Source organism: Stenella coeruleoalba (genome assembly GCF_951394435.1).
Source record: "Stenella coeruleoalba genome assembly, chromosome: 11".
In the NCBI taxonomy this organism is placed as follows: Eukaryota; Metazoa; Chordata; class Mammalia; order Artiodactyla; family Delphinidae; genus Stenella; species Stenella coeruleoalba.
The window spans coordinates 21,432,823-21,451,039 of NC_137157.1; the positions used below are offsets into that span (position 1 = coordinate 21,432,823).

At 33.6% G+C, this 18,217-nt stretch overlaps 1 protein-coding gene across 6 annotated transcripts in view; it reads left to right on the forward strand.

The window, feature by feature from the left end:
- The window catches only part of BLTP3B (bridge-like lipid transfer protein family member 3B), a 105,787-nt gene that overhangs the window by 46,791 nt on the left and 40,779 nt on the right, over positions 1-18,217 (forward strand). For all 6 annotated transcript variants that reach the window (XM_079938125.1, XM_079938126.1, XM_079938130.1 and 3 more), the window contains 6 exons: positions 61-231; positions 4,541-4,721; positions 9,677-9,760; positions 11,529-11,711; positions 12,237-12,355; positions 15,067-15,208. In XM_079938125.1, the coding sequence (XP_079794251.1) occupies positions 61-231; positions 4,541-4,721; positions 9,677-9,760; positions 11,529-11,711; positions 12,237-12,355; positions 15,067-15,208 (880 nt within the window). The remainder of the gene's footprint in view (positions 1-60; positions 232-4,540; positions 4,722-9,676; positions 9,761-11,528; positions 11,712-12,236; positions 12,356-15,066; positions 15,209-18,217) is intronic.

Here is an 18,217-nt window from a genome sequence, read left to right on the forward strand (position 1 = left end):
ACAAGTGCATTATAAGTTTTATTTCTTGGCTTAATTTTATGAATCATTTTTTCCTGACAGTTAAAGGATTGCAATGTCATTGCAACAAAGTTAGTTCTAATGCTGGATGACTTATTATGGGTTTTAACGGATTCCCAGTTGAAGGCTATGGTACAATATGCAAAATCTCTTAGTGAAGCAATAGAAAAATCAACAGACCAAAGGAAGAGTATGGCTCCTGAACCTACACAGGTATGCTATTATATGTTAATAGGAAAAACACTTCAGTTTACATGTAAATGGTTTAAAAATCAGAATGGTTGATTGTTTTCTCTATGCAAAATAGATTATAATACTTTGAGTCCAAGAATCTTCTTATATATCTTACTATATTAATTTTACCTACATGGTATCTATATGAAAGCATACATTAAATGTATTTCTGTCTATATAGTACTTATCTTGTTTGGAGGTCTGTGCTTGGCATCAGAGTTACTGATAACATAAAAGTATTTTGATGTTATAAATACTTCCTTTCAGGAAGTTAAAAAATACAATTTAAAAATTACTAAAGTAAGTGCAAAAGGTAAAAACCTGGGTAATTATAGTCAAGGGAAAGAATGTAAGGATTAATATTAAAATAGGAAACTAAAGCCCTAGGGAATTGCTGAAGTTGAACACAAAACTGTTAGAATTGTCTGATGGCTGGGACGAAAATGGGGGAAGCTATTTATTGATCACTTTCTTAAAATCAGATGCATTACTAGTTTTTTCTTAAAAGAAAGAGGTATTCTAATCTTTCCTAGTAGTAAATTCTGAGAATTTGACATGAAGATTTTTGTAGAAGGGACATTGAAGATCCCAATGTGTAGTGTCTTCTGATAATTTTATAAGTCCGATTGACTTTTTATATCTATCCAATAAAGACTTAAAGGATATTGTGAAATCATACTTCTATGAATTATTTCATTAGAAACAGAGTAATTACATCTTAGATATATAGCTTGTTGGTGATCTTGCTGGTGCATGGGCTTTCCTGTGACTATCAGATTGGCATTGTTTACTGCCTGTCTGCTTTGTCATAAGGTGCAGGGCTACATGCTGTGGATGTAAAAATAAATATTGTCTGATCCTGCCCTCAAGGATCTCAGTGTAATGGGGGATCAAATATAAAACAAATCATTGCAGTTCAATGTATATGCGAGAGTGCAGAATTAAAAATGGGAATGAGGAGATTATAGAAGCACAGAGAAGTTTTAATCAACTGCTTGTGGAGTTTGGAAAGGTTTCACAAAGAGGATAATGAAGTTAAGTCTTAAAAATGAGTAGAAGCTTCCAGGTGAGGGAAAGGGTATTTTGGATGAGGAAATAGAATCTGCAAAAGTATGATGGTGTTAAGGAGCATGGTATTTTCTGATAAAAATAAGGGGTTTGGTGTTCCTAGAGCATTATTTTTGAGAGTGAGGTACACATGCCTTGTGAATATATGACAACTTTCTAAGCTTTAAAGAAATTGTTTCACATCTTCCATTTTGATGTGTACTCTTTCTTATATTTGGGCTACGTGAGAATGTTCTTCTGTTAAGATGTCAGACTGGTTCTCCCTTTCCATAATTTCTCGTATCCTAGTATCCTACTTTACAAATGAAAGGCATTCTTCTTACTCATCCTCATTCTTACTCTGATGGATTTGTTGGGGTGGGGGGTTGGGAAGGGAGGGTTTTGACTCAAACCTCTGGAAAATAAGACAGGCAATTTGAAATATTGCTGTCCATGTTGGAAGTGAATGACCCATGACAGACTAACAAATTAGGTGATTCCCACTTCTTTGCTTTCAACACATTTGAAGGAAGCTTAATAAATGTCAGCTGCTAGACTATTAAAAATAATTTTTTACAATAGATCACTTTGTGAATCCTGGCATGTAACTTGAAAGAGTTCAAAGAATCGTGTCACATTGCTAAAACAAAATTCATTTCATTCTAATCTACTTATTTATGATAACAAAGTTTCCCAGAGCTTTAAACGATAAAAACAAACAGAGAATTGATGGTGAACCCTGTATCATTCTACCAATAATTAATATTTATCCAATAAGATGTCTTCATAATTCTTCAAGGGAACCTAATTTTAAAAGTTTGATGAACAGAGTACTGGACCATAGCGTAGAATAGAGTTTTCCTAGGCAGGTAGCCTGAGTTTAAGCAGAAGTAAGTGGCAACTAGACATGATGAGCATTATATGTTTACTTTTCCTATAGGCATGCAGAAGCCAATGGAAGTTTTTAAATAGGAAACAAAAGTCAAGTATGACATGGTAGTATTATAGAGGGTAGACTGAAGCGTAGGAAGATTGCTATTCTAGGGGAGGAGTGGACTTGGACCTCTGGTAATGGTTTGAAAGAAGAAAAAACAAGCCAAATTGGGGAAAGACATCTGAGTCTTTCACCAGTTGAGGATAAAGAAGAGAGAAGAGTTGAAACTTTTCAAATAATTGGTAATTCCATTGGCCAATAGAATAAATGCAGAAGGAAGCAGGTTTGATTAGGGGAGGTAAGGCTGAGAAAAGGTAATAATGAGTTCCATTTTGGAGTGGGAAAAATAATTAAAGAAGTACAGGAGATAATATTTTACAATATTACCATCATAGACATAAACACTAGTCTGTTAAGGCTTGCAATAAGGATTTATGTAGCTTAGGAAGTCATTAACAGAGATGGTAATTGAAATTAAAGACCAATAGACAAAGTGTTGATGTTACTGTAGTTCTTACTTGTGCAATATGTGGATATGATTATATAAAATAGAATGTAGATTAGGAAGCTAGATAAAGATACAGATTAGGAAACTAGAAACAAGGACAAAATTCTATAATCCTACCACCATAACAAAACCAGTGTTATCATTTTGAGGTATTTCCTTACAGATTTTTTGCCTAAGCATCTGCATTTTTTCCTAGTTTTAGTAAGGATGTAGTAGCAAATGGCTATAGTTTTCTTCCATGTCATTAGTATTTGTAATTAGTATTTTATGTCACACCATAATATTTTATAGTAGATGTACTTAACCATTCACATTACTGTGGAGTTTCTTTCTTGGGTAGTAGTTGTCACGTCACTACTTTAGTTATCATACAGAATGTCCTGATCACTTGAGGTACCAAGAGAGTGCATTAGAGAGTGAAATAGGTGACAGTTTTCCTTTGCTCAACTTTATAACTTGAGAGCTTTACAAACTTGAAAATTAAGTTTTTTAAGATTATTCATGAGGCAAAAGAATTTATAGTGACCCACTTTTCCCCCCACAATTGTCATCCAAAAACCTAAATCTACCTCAGTATGAAGAAAAGTGTTTGTAGGGAGATTAATGCTTATGTTTTTATTTGTATCAGCATTTGTCTTGATGAAAAAGAGGGTACATGATTAAAGAAATACAGGAGAGTGTTTTCTTTCAAAACAGTACCATCATAGACATAAATAATAGTCTGTAAGGCTTTGAAAGTAGATGGGGGAAAACATAAGAAAAAGTGATTTTTCTGATGGAAATCAGTTTAACAGTTAATTAGTAAAAAAGCTTACTTGAGCCCCTAGAATTTAAGCCTTCACAACTATATTCATCTTTGCTTTTCTTTAAATACTGTGGGCCCCAATCATTTTCATTGAGAGATTCTCATTTACCGAGTACACTTTGAAATTCTTTTACAGTATGACCATAGTTCTTACTATTAAGAATATGTATACTGTATACAAGCTATATGTATATAGTACTTTAATTTTCTGTAAATAACTATACTTTTAATGAACTGTTCTTAATTAGAAAAATTTTAAATATTTTTAATAAAAAATCTGGTCTTCATTTTGTTAATTGTTACCAGAGTTTCATGTATAGTTCTATGGCTAACATGTACATATCATCTCACAGTATTCTTATGTATGCAGAGTTATTTTAGGCTGTTGGAGGTTCACAGATATCTTTATACTTCAACAGTATTCTGTTTTTTCTCTTTGGGGAGAAAAGAATGTGAACTCACAATCCGTTATAAATCTCTTCTGCTTTCTGGCTTCTTCAGATATCCAAGTTCAGAGGACATACCACACCTCTTAAGAGGCATGAGAGCACGTATAGTACTAAATAATATCACAAGTGCTTTTACAAAGTAATGATTTATTTCTACAGGACATACAATAGTGTATATAGCTGATGTATACAGGGCTCACATTTGTTTTCTTTTTCAATATATAAAACTAATAATATTTAAATAAGCTGCCTTTAATAGTTAAAAATATATTTTCTAAAACAGGAAGGGCTATAAATATAGCTATTCAGATATTTACTAAAACGTATTGGGTTCATATTCAAATTATTTACAGTTCTCCAGTTTTTAGGCTTTAGTTTTATTCCTACATAATTCAGAAAATATTTTAGGAAACTGAGTTACTGATACAAAAGAAAATGTATTTGCTTGTTTTTTATGACTTTATTACTAAAAATATTTCAGTTTTTTTGAGTGAGGAATGTCAAATATTTAACTTGCAGTGCTAAGGCAGTTTTGAATCTTTTAGAGCTCTACAGTAGCCCCATCTACCCAGCAAGTGAAGACACCACAGACTTCAAATGCTCCTGATCTAAATGATGCAAGTGTGAAACTATTCAATGACTTTGATGTTAAAGAAACCTCCCATCATTTAGTGATTTCTCATCTAGATCTACACATATGTGATGATATTCATGCTAAAGAAAAAGGTAATAAATAATAAAAGCTGCTATTTGAAACTATTTTTGGTTTTTCTAGAACTTACTACACATCTGGATTGTTTATCATATGCAATATATAGTCTGTACTCAAGATAACTAGTCATAATTTTATCATTCATTGAGGTATGTAGATGAAAGGTATAATTTTAAGCATTGTATTGGTATAAAATTTTATTTTGCTTTAATAGTACCTCAACATAATTAATTGTTAGCTGTCAATGCTAATGGTAAAATTCGTTGTTTTTTTTTTTCACGACTGACATCCTTAGAGGTTGATGAAAAATTAGACTAGCCTTTGAATTAACTTTTTCATAATTTTGAAATTGTAAATTAAATTTTAGTGCACACTCAATTCATAATTATTTGCACATGTATTTTCACTTGATCTTAGCCAAAAGGCCGAAAAGCGATGCACATGCATTTTCAGCATGATGGTTTATCTACATTTTTCTGACCCTATGTGCATATAAACAGAACTATGTGGCTGTTTAACATTTCTTGTGTCTCCTTACTCCAGATCCTCCCTAAATTTGGTCAGGAAGCTAAATCCCAGTTAGGAAGGTTTTTTCTTTCCTTTTAGCTTTTGCTTCTCTTATTTTTCCCTATTTAGTAAACACAGGTAATGTGGTTAACAGGGAGCTGCTCTTGGTGACTTTGAAAATCTGTGGTTCCATACTCTAGGTGCTGGGCATTTCTGTTTCTCCTCCAGAGAGTGTCTCTGGCCCATAAGTGTTGGAAGGACTCGTCAGGTAGTCCTGCCTCTAGGACAGTGTTTCTCACACCTTGGTGAGCATGAGAATCAAGCTGAGAATCTTTTTTAAATGGAGACATCCAACCTGGGGCCTCAGACCTGAATCAGAATCTATGTCTATGAGAGTTGTTGCTCTGAATTTTTAAAGCTGAGAGAGTGAATATTGAGACCAACCCCTGTAACTTCTGTTGCTCCTATACTTAGCAATGGAAGTTACCTTGCCTTCTCAGAAAGGGCAGCCAGATATCAGCTACCAGATAAAAGGGTGGAGCAGCAAAGGTAAGGAAGATTTGGAGTTTGGAGAGAGATTTGCTGTCTTTTGTTTGTTTACCTTTGTGTCATTTGGCTTGTAGTTGGCATCTTCTGCTTTAGTGATTTGAAAGGAAAATCAAAAAAGTTAAAACAAACCAAAATAACAATATGAGGGGTCAAGGTTAAGTGATCAGCAAAAAACCAGAAAAGTGTTTTCTCAGCTCTTTTACATTCCTCCCTCTATATTCCCTCATAGAATAAGCTAAATGATGTTATTTAAGGAGAAAACCCCTCCACCAAAATAGCTTCCTCATCTTAAAGATCTATAATCAGTTCTCTGCTATTCTAAAATCCAGAAGGGTCTGAAATGCTTTTTCATAAGTTTGTAAAGAATTCATTTGCTGGCAAAACTTCATCTAAATGAGCACGTTGCTATTTATCATCTTTCTTAAACCCACTTAGTGTAAAAACTTGAGTTTTGCTGCAGAATTACTATCTTTTGTTACTTAGTGCTGCTTCAGAACCTGCTGGCAGTGTTGTGTTTATATACATACATATATATGTATGTATACACAGATATACGTACATTACTTTAATAAGATCTAAAACAGTTCTGAATTCTGAAACATTTGGCTCCAAGGGTTTTAAATAAGGGGTTGTAGATCTGTACTAGAAATTCTGCCGGTTGAGATAAATTGCAGTTAACAAATTAATACAGAGAGTGTGTACATAGCTCTATACTAATTTGTATTTGATTTGTGTATGCTGTTTTAGTGTTTGAGTTCTATGTTGGAGTTACACTGACTTTTCATCTACTTCGGATTTCTTTTTTACCTTTTTTTATTTTTATTTTTTCTTCTAGTTTTATTGAGGTATAATTGATATACAGCACTGTATAAGTTTAAGGCATACAGCATAATGATTTGACTTACATACATCATGAAATGATTATCACAGTAAATTTAGTGACCATCATCATCTCATATAGATACAAAATTAAAGAAATTAAATTTTCCTTGTGATGAGAACTCTTAGGATTTATTCTCTTAACTTTCATGTACAACATACGGCAGTGTTGATTACATTTATCATGTTGTACATTATATTCCTAGTACTTATTTATCTTATAACTGAAAGTTTGTACCTTTTGACTGCCTTCATCATATTCTCCCTTCCCCCACCCCTTGCCTCTTGTAACCACAAATCTGATCTCTTTTTCTATGAGTTTGTTTGCTTTTGAAGTTTAGTTGACCTACAGCACTATGTTAGTTCCTATTACACAACATAGTGATTCATTATTTCTATACATTTCAAAATGATCACCGTGATAAGTCTAGTTATGATCTGTCCCCGTACAAAGATACTATGTAATTATTTACTATATTCCCCACACTGTACATTTCATACCCATGACTCATTTATTTCACAACTGGAAGTTTGTACCACTTAATCTCCCTCACCTATTTTTCTTCTTCCCCTATCCCCCTGCCCTCTGGCAATCACCTATTGACAAATACTGTATGATTTCACTTATATGTGGAATCTAAAAAACAAAATAAATGAACAGACATAACAAAACAGAAACAGTTTTAGATACTTCCAATCTTTTTTTTTTTTTTTTTTCTTGGAGCATCATTTATTTTCAATGAGGAGTCATTTAAAACATGATTTTTGTATTAAAATATAGTATTATAGTTTGCAGAATTCAAGAACATTTACAAAAGAAAGCATGAAATTTCAAAGACATTTGTCACTAGTACCAGAGAACCAGGTTCTCATACTGCCATTCTTGGGTATTTTACTGGCAGAGTTTGAGCAGCATAACTAGATTTCTGGCAACTCCAAATCATTGCAACTTCTATCCCCTGTGCCTTCAGTTGCTCCTGAATCTCTTCTCAGAAGTTTTATAAGCGTAAGCGTATTTGTCCAAAGCACAAGTAAATTTAATTAAGATTATGTCCACCAAAATAAAGCAACTCTTCATTTGAAATATTATTTTTAAAATTATCCCCAATTAAAGCACTATTTCAGCATACTATCCTGGTTAATGACACATGTCTGAAGTCAGATTGTCTGGACTCTCTACCATGCAACAGCTGTGTGACCTTGAATAAGTAACTTAACCTCTATGTTCTTCAATTTCATTGGCCCTTCATAAGATTGTTACAAGATTTAAATGGGTCAACATTTGTAAAGCATCTAGAAAATTACTTGGAATATAATAAGTGGTACAAACCTTGTTGTACAGAGCCCTAAAGTTTTATTTTTCTACAGCTCTATTTTCAGGTAGAAGGAATATGGCTATCCATATAAGGAGTTTCATAACCTCATCTTGAGGTGATAACCTTGGGTGGAATATATCTATCGGTCAGCTTTCTAATGATCCAACCTTTAGTAGCATTAGAAGGGAAGGCAAAGTGCCAAAAAAAGAGAACTTCTAACCCTAAAGAGCTGTTTAAGGGTGTTTTGACATCCCAAAAAGCAATAGAAAGACTAGGACAAATGGAAGCCCTGCCAAATAGCATTTATTTCAAAAATGTGAGAAGACTTGATCTCTAAATTTTATTTTGAAGAATCACATTTTAAACAAAGGGGCAAACATTAATGCCACATTCTATTCAGTGGCATTTAAATAAGACCAACTACATTTACTTAAGGGTGTTTTGGGGAGGTTGTTTTATTTTTTGATTCTAAAAGCATAGATTTATTTTTAGATTCTAAAAGCATAGATTCTATTCCACATACCATATCTAAGAAATTATCTAAGCTTCTGCCCAACTAGATGATAGAAGCTTATTCTAAGAGTGAGGATCCATGCTTTTGCTCTATTATAATATACCCATAATTAAATGGCAGTAAAAAACTAGCAATCTTAAGTTTTTCTGATAAGCCTGGCTTAGTAGTTCTCAAGCTTTTTAGTCTCAGGACCACTTTACACTCTCAAAAACTATTAAGAACCTCAAGAGCTTTTTTTACGTGGATTATATCAATAAATATTTACAGAATTAGAACATTTGAAATGGAAAAAAAAATTTTTTTTTTTGGATACTTCCAATCTTAACACAGCTGTGTGACTTTAGAAAACTTACCTAACCTAGTAGATTCAATTGCTTCTTCAACAAGAGGCAGGATGATATAAGGTAGTGGTTAGGATTTCCTGGTTTCAAAACCAGCCCTATACTAACTGATTGTATGACCTTGGCCTATTTACTTAATTTTCTTATCTAGAAAATAGGCATAATATTAATGGTATCTATTTCATAGGGTTGCCATGAAGAGCAAATGAATAAGTACACTTAAAAAATTTAAAACAATGTTTGGCATATGGTTAGGTCTGTAAATATAAAAGTTCTGCTATTCTTGTATCCTCACGTTTTAGCTTAGTACCTTGCAGGGGATAGGGGCTCAATAAATACTTACTAGGTTGAATTGCATTTCTTTCTTTTTCAAAAAAATATTTATTTATTTATTTATTTATTTATTGTCTGCATTGGGACTTAGTGTGGCACGTAGGATCTTTCGTTGTGGTACACAGGCTTCTCTCTAGTTGGGGTGCATAGGCTTCTCTCTAGTTGGGGTGCACAGGCTTCTCTCTAGTTGTGGCACGCACGCTCCAGAGCGCATGGGCTCTGTAGTTGTGGCACTCAGGCTCTCTAGTTGTGGCATGAGGGCTTATAGTTGCCCTGCGACATGTGGGAACCTAGTTCCCGGACCAGGGATCGAACCGGTGTCCCCTGCATTGCAAGGCAGATTCTTAACCACTGGACCACCAGGGAAATCCCTGAATTGCATTTCTTAAAATCCCTGTTGTATTAACCTTGGTAACAGAGAGACAGTTATCACTGCTTGGACTGCAGGTATGGTAAATGAAATGTTTCTTATATTTGCTTAATACTTCTTTCTCTGTCTCTCTTTCAATTTCATCTTTTTCTTTTCCCAGAGTCAAACAGACGTATTACTGGAGGGGCTATGCAACTGTCTTTTACACAGCTAACTATAGATTATTATCCTTATCACAAAGCAGGTTTGTATAACAGTTTATTTAAAAGATATAAATCTTGCTTTTAAATTATATAGCCAATTTATTTTGTTTTGTTGTTATTTTATTATTTTGTTTTAATTTTTTAAGGAGAAAAGAGATCAAGGCATTTATTATTTCCCTCCCCACCCTGGCAGTATCTTACCAAGAAAATGTAATTGCCATGGAAAATATTCATGAATCTTATATTGAGGTTTATGTAGATTATTAGTAAATATAATTGTTAGAAATTGAAAATATTGTAAACTGATTTAAAACTTTAAAAAATTAGAAGATAGAAGACATATATTTGTGCTATTTTGTTAATTATGACAAAAGCAAGTTATTAATGTTTTGAATTTTTTAATTATATATATTCAAAAATAAAAAAAGAAAATAAAGCAAAAGGATAACAGTGATTTTAGTTAAATTGTAGGATTCCAGGAACCTTTTTTTTTTTTTTTTTTTTTTTGGTTTGTTTTTGCGGTACGCGGGCCTCTCACTGTTGTGGCCTCTCCCATTGCGCAGCACAGGCTCCGGATGCCCAGGCTCAGCAGCCATGGCTCACCGGCCCAGCCGCTTCACGGCATGTGGGATCTTCCCGGACCAGGGCACGAACCCGTGTCCCCTGCATCGGCAGGCGGACTCTCAACCACTGCGCCACCAGGGAAGCCCCAGGAACCTTTTTTTAAAAACTTTTTTGTATTTTCTAAATTTCATCAATAGATAAGAGTTAATAGGTTCTTTAATAATCACATATTGATAGGCACTTTCCCCCCAAATAATAAAAACAAAAATATGTATGTTTATGGCCAAATTAAGTAATTTGACCTTATGCCCATCTCTGCATTTTGGTGATATGTGGCTTTTTATTTTTTAATTCATACAAATAAGAAAAAAACAAATAACTATAATGAGTTTTCTAGAACTTTTAAAATATGATAAAATTTTTCTCTTCACAAATTTCAATTTCGCAGTGTTTGTCATTTCTGTGTCAGTACCTGGTAGAATTTAAAGGTTGTACTATTTGTTTAGAGTTTTGTTTGAAGGGCTTTGTCTTACAGTTTGACCTCCTGATTCATAAGTGACTTACATATACTGAAAATAATTTTTACCATAGAAATCATTCCTATTTAGAAGGTAAAACTTTTAGTCATAAAGTAGGTTTTATTTTCTTAACCCTTTTATGTAGATACTACTTTTCTTAATTGCTACAGATAAACCTAATAATCCTGATTTAAAATTTTTCCTCCAAAAATCCTATATGTGATATATATATACACATATACATACATATATATATGTGTGTGTGTGTGTGTGTGTGTATATATATATATATATATATATATATATATGTATATATATATATGGCTGCATTTACTCACTTTGCAACAAATCTCTGATGAAGAGACTTTTTCCTGTATGGTATTTACTGGGATCTATTCAATGGAGGCATGCCAGGGGTTGAGCATTCAGTGAAGGTTGACCAGCATTGCTGCTTCTTATTGAAACTTTGAGTGATGTTCTACCTAAGATGGGTTCTAGACAGAAACCCTCCCAGGTTATTTGCTTTTGACACTCTTTCCCTCCATTCTAAATGTTTTACTCATATTTTCTAGGAAGATTAATGTCGGTAGTAGGTGAAAGCTTCAAATTTATTAGCAGGTTAAAGAGTCCCTTGAGAAAATGAATATTTATCATTAGAAACTCTGCTATAATTGAATAAATGAAAAGTGTACATTTTTCAGTGAAATACTTGTTATTCATTTTACAGGAGATAGTTGTAATCATTGGATGTATTTTAGTGATGCAACGAAAATAAAAAATGGTTGGGCCAACGAGTTGTTACATGAATTTGAGTGCAACGTTGAAATGCTTAAACAGGCTGTAAAGGATCATGATGTAGGTTCACCTCCTAAATCCCCAACACATGCCTCTCCCCAGCACACACAAACAGGTATTTTACCTCTAACAACATTATGTCATTCCCCTGATATTAATTGGGTGTGTGTATGTGTGTGAGTGTGTGTGTATGTTCACCATATGGTATTTTCTGTAAATAAATATGGTGTTTAATTAATGTCTAAAAAGCCTGTACCTCATTCGGATCATAGGCTTATAGATCAAAGCACTTTATAAATTAATATGACTAATAAAAGTAATACCCATGTAGAATATTTCAAACTCTTAAATGGCAGGTAGATTTCTCTTTTTAACAAGAATTCCACCCAAATGTTATTGTATGAGAGTTTCTTCAATGTGATATGATTCCCATTTAAAGAATAATTATCACAAAATAAACGAGTAATCATCATAATAACTTATGTTCTTATATCAGTTTATATATAAAGTATTTCCACATATGTTACCTTGTTTGAGAAATTAGGGTTCATCTATATTTCTAGTAGCTGTCTTAGTAATAAAAGAGTGACTGGTAAAAATAATTTTACTATAAATTAAAAGGAATTTTTGTTTCCCACAGAGAAAGACTCAACTCTGAAAGGGACTTCCAAAACGCCTACAGTGTTACCTCAACAATCCAAAGTTAAGTTAATGTCTAGTTCTGTTGTGGTTAGACTTGCAGATTTCAATATATACCAGGTATGTTTTATTTCTTAAATCTTCTGATAAACACCTTTAGTATCTCCTGCAAACAACTCTTACAAACCAGTGCCACCATTTTATTTAAAAACATCTTGACCAGTATTGTGAAATGACTAAATTAGACAGAATAGAAAATACAGTTCATTAATTTTCACTTATATGGTTACCCAGAATTAGGCAAACTGTGAGGTTAAGGGCACAGTTTGCCAGACTGCCAAGTCTGCACAAGACTTCTGACACCACTGTAGTTTCTGGGGTTTCCCTAAACTACCCTCAGATTCGAGAATTTACTAGAAAAACTCAAAGAACTCGCTGTAATCAGTTATACTCAGAGGCACATTTATTACAAGGCAGGAATACGAATTAAAACCAGCCATAGGAAGAGAGCACAGAGTGGAGTTTCAAAGGGCTCCAAATTCAGAATTTCCTTGTCCCTAGGACACATTAGCCTCCCAGAATGAACATGTAACAATATGTATGAAATATTGCCCACGTAGTTGAACTCAGTCTCTACAGGTGGTCTTAAACACTACTAAGACTATCAAGTGTGGTCAGTCCCATTCTGAGTCATCTTGTGAGCATAAACTATCAGTTGTGGTCTCAGGGGTCTACCATGAATAGGAAATTCCAAGACTTTAGAATTACCTCCCAGGACTTTCCCAGGGGTCCAGTGGTTTAGTTTCTGCCTTCCATTTCAGGGAGCGTGGGTTCGATCCCTGGTCGGGGAACTAAGATCCCACTTGCCATGCAATGCGGCCAAAAAAAAATTTAAGAAGAAAACATGAAAAAAAAAAAAGAATTACCTCCCAAGAGTAGGGACAAAGGCCAGACCTCTCTTTGTAGGCCAGATTCCTTATTTCACAAAGGTCTTAGTGGAATAAACTAGAACACGATATTTGCTTAATTAACTACTAAGTATTGACTACACTGTGAACATAATTTTATAGCTAAGAACTCTGTCCTATTTATACTAACATTCTTATTCAGGCTATAATCGGTACAACATGGTCTAACATCACAATCCTTGAGACCAACACGGTAAAAATATGACCCTTTTTTTTTTTTTAAATAAAGAATTTCAAGTATGTATTATCATTTGTGAATTGTGTGTATATTTTGATAAGTCTGTGTCTTTGAGACTTAGTTTTATCTGGAAAGGTTTCATTTTACTCAGTAGTTTTCAACTGGGACCAGTTGTGCCCTCCAGAGGACATTTGGCAATGTCTGAGGACAATTTTTGTTGTCACAGCTGGAGGGGGTTGCTGCTGATGTCTAGTGGGTAGAGATCAGTGTTGCTGCTGAACATTCTACAGTGCACTGGACAGCCCCCATAACAAAGTTATCTGGCCCCAAATATCAATAGTGCCAATTCTGAGATACCCTGATTTAAGAGTTACTTTCTTATTGTGCAATTGCTTCTTTCTTTATGTTCTCTATATAATGCATTATATTTGAATAAATTCATATGGAAATGGGGAAGGGGAATCACCCATAATCCCATATGATTGAGAATGAAATACAATAAAGAAATCCGACATACACGAATACATCAGAACAAAACAAACAAAAGTAACTGGAAGAAAATAAGATAGTATGTTCATCCCAATTTGAATAACTTTTTAACTATTAAAAGAAAAAGGAAAAAAGCTATTGTCTACTGTATAAAATAACTTGACACTCTGGAGTTGAAAAGAATTTGTTTCCATGCATGCAGAGAAAAGCTTCTTATTAGACAATGTAAGGAACTGACTTAAATTTATGAAGACTGTACAAATAATCAAAGGTTTGATTAACAATTTATACAAGGGGAAACAAGTAAAACATTGAAGAGTCATTCCACTTCACATGAGAAGTATACATGTTTGTTGAATGAATGAAAAAAAATAACATTGAGATATATCCCTGGGTCTGCTAAACAAGCATAAATAAGTGAAACTGATAAAATGCTATTGGTTGAACTTTGGAGAAATTCGTATACAAGTTTTTGATGTGATTATAAATTAGCTGTTTTGGGCAGAGAGTGAAAAATGTGTAACATGAATCTTAAAACTAATAGTCTTTTTGGAAAAATAATTTAAGAGCTTAAACTATTTGACAGGAGCATTTATAGTGTACTGTTAATTTTAAATTAATTTTTATTGTGGTAAAATATACATGACATAACATTTATCATTTTAACCATTTTTAAGTGTACAGTTCATTGGCATTAAGTATATTCACATTGTTGTACAACCATCACCACTGTCTGTCTCTGTAATTTTTCTGTTATTCTAAACTAACATTCTGTATATAATTATTTTTCATAATAATGAATTATGGTAAAGAACTATTATAAAGTACATAGTTGGGAAGCAGTCTAGTCTTGAGGACTTGTATCTGTGTCCTGACTCTGCCACTTATTTGTATTGTCTTACAGAAATATTCTGTCTGTTATTGTAAGGCTCAAAGTAGTAAGTTTGCAAAGAAAATTGTACAGAGTTGACTTTGTAATAAGAATCCAAAGAGGTTATAGTTTTATGAATAAGTTAATTGGTATTATTTTAAAATAATTTAATATGAAATTAAATATATGATAAAGATTACATTGGCAATTAACTAATTAATTATTGGAAGTAGTTTTAAGAGTTTGAAGTACTGTCCATGTTGCATAAATTCTTTGGAAAGGGCTTTGTTTAGTGTTACTTCAATAAAATTAATTATTTTTTCAGGTCTCTACAGCAGAACAATGTCGTTCTTCCCCCAAAAGTATGATTTCTTGCAATAAAAAATCCCTGTATCTTCCACAAGAAATGTCAGCTGTCTATATAGAATTCACAGAATATTACTATCCAGATGGAAAGGATTTTCCAAGTAAGAGTTTCCCTTTTTGGTATTGTTTGTCCATTACTTGGGAAGTTGATTTTTTCTTGCTAAGTTTTCAAGTATTATAAATGTGAAAAAAGAAAAAAGTCCATTGTTCTTTGCCCTTGTAATCATTGTGTTTAGTATATAACTCTAGTATAGCATTTTTACTTACTTATTATTTGTTCATATGTTCTTTTCCCTTACTAGCTTGTAGCATCCTTGTTATCAGGAACCATGTAGTATTCATGCTTCATTTTATCCCTGAGGTTTGACTCATTTTTGTTCTTAGTCGTTGTTGTTAAATGAAAGAATGAATGAAAGTTAGGTTATTGTAGAATAAGGTCATTTTTTTTTTTTAGTAAAACTTCATTTATATTTCAGCTACATAAAACTCTATTTCATTAAAAAATGAATAGTGAAGTCAGCCTTTTAGTTATAGAGAATTTGGGAGGCTAGGTTTTGATACCCAAATGTATACCTTGGACAACTTTTGGCACTGTCTTTTGTTAGAAACATTGAATTACATGAATTTTTATTTGTAAGCTACTTTATGATTATACATTTGTATTCTTTGTTATTGTCTCAGTTCATCTAATTCTTCAAACTAAAATTTACCTTTGTTTATGTGGTACCTTTTTCATTATTTTGGTTGAAAATTATAGTTGAGAAAAAGTGTTTAAATGAAATAGGTTATATTATTTGAGGAAAAAAAAATTTTTTAAGTAGAACTCCAGATTCTTTGACCTACTTAGCTCATTTGTTTAACATTCACTTAATATAGGTTTTTAGTTTCAAAGGGAATTTCTGATGCTCATGCCTTTGTTGTTAAATTAAAAAAAAGATATCCTTTGGAGAAAGAAATTACTTTGGAGAAAGAGATGTCAAACTATTTTATCATTTTAATCCTCATTTGTAATGACCTTTTAGTATCTAATCTCCTCACCATCTTCATGCTTTTCAGTATTCTTTTGTGTATTTCAAATTTGTTTTCTCTTCTACCTCCTTGACTGGAACAGTGAGAAAATTAACATAGGTTAAGGCATTTGCTCAGCACCTTTATGAAGAATAAAATGGCACAGCTGAAACTCAAGTATAGGTCTTCTAAATCAAAATTCTTCTTACCCTTTCCCCCCAACTATATTTCACTGCCTCCCCAGGTTATTCACAACTATTTACCTGTAATTGGATAATCCCATTGTTTCCAACACCCACCCCCCAAATTGTTTTCCTTAAATAATGTCTCATTCATTGAACTAGTAACTTTTCTTCAGACTAAAGCCTATAGTTTCCAGGATTTCAGACTTCTAATCTAGGTTTATTTCTATCAGTTTTGTTAACATGCACCAAGGGAATTATAATCCCATTCTATAATCTATATGATTTTTTCTGATAAAAATATAAAACTCCTTCCCAGCAATGTAAATCTTAGCCACCTAGGAGTGAAATCGGTTGCTTACGTTTAACTGTTTTCAACTTTTTATTATGGAAAATTTCAAAGAGATATAAAAGTAAAGAACATAGTATACTGAATCCCTGTGTATAGGGATCCATTTTCAGTCCTCACATTTCGTCTTTCTGTTAAGCGATCCAACTTTAAAAATATATAACCTTTTTTTATAATTGTAAATGTAACATACATTCATTATATTAAAAAAAAAAAGAGAAAATGCCAAAAATTTAAAAAATGCCTGTGAGCCTACAACTTAGAGACAACTTCTACTAACATAAGTGTATCAGTTTGCTAAGGCTGCCATAATAAAATACCACAGACTAGGTGGTTTAAACAACAAATTTATTTCCTCACAGTTTTGGAGGCTAGAAGTTCTAGGTCAGAGTGTTGACAGGGTTGTTTCCTCAGAGACCTCTTTCGTTGGCTTGTAGATGGCTGTCTTCTCACATGGTCTTTCCTCTGTGTGTATCCATTTTTTAAGCTCTTCTTATGGCACCTGTCATATTGGACTAGAGCCCACCCATATGAACTCATTTTTACCATAATTGCCTCCTTTAAAAGCCCTATCTCCAAATACAGCTCATTCTGAGGTATTAGGCGTTAGAACTTCAGCATATCAATTTTGAGGGGATGCATTTCAGACCATAACAATAAGTATAGTGTTGTTAGTCCTGTTTTTAATGTATGCGTTTCTTTAACATGTTTGATTTACATCCTGTCCTTTTCCCTTAATGATCCTAGTTTCTACAAGTTCATTTTAAATATCTTTAATAGCTATGTAATAATCTATTTCATAAGTAGACCCCTGTAAGAAACTGCAGGTAGATCTCTCTACTGCTTAGTGTAGCAGGTTTCTTCCTCCATCCCAGGATATGCAGTCAGGGTTCTTCTATCCTGGACTACATTTGCTCTCTAGTTCTCTCTGTGGCTGCCATCATCACTCAATCTATATTTGAGATTCCCTCCACTTTCTTCCCTTGACATGATCGCTTCAGCAACCCACTTCCTTACTATCCTCAGAGATAAGCACCTCCACATCCCAATAAGATGTTTCTGTTTATATATATAAATATATACATTTAAATTTATTTATTTATTTTTGGCTGCATTGGGTCTTCATTGCTGTGCGTGGGCTTTCTTTAGTTGCGGCGAGCAGGGGTTACTCTTCGTTGAAGTGTGAGGGCTTCTTATTGCGTTGGCTTCTCTTGTCGCAGAGCACGGGATCTAGGTGCGTGGGCTTCAGTAGTTGCGGCACACGGGCTCAGTAGTTGTGGCTCGCAGACTCTAGACCACAGGCTCAGTAGTTGTGGTGCACGGGCTTAGTTGCTCCATGGCACATGGGATCTTCCCAGACCAGGTATTGAACCTGGGTCCCCTGCATTGGCAGTCAGATTCTTAACCAGTGCGCCACCAGGGAAGTCCCAAGAAGGGAAAGTTTTTGAAGGTTGCTTCTTGCTGACTGTAATAATAGGAAAAGAAATCAAAACAATACCTCTTATTTATACAGTTAGTTTTAGATTAAACTGTATACATTTTTTTTTTTCCGGTATGTGGGCCTCTCACTG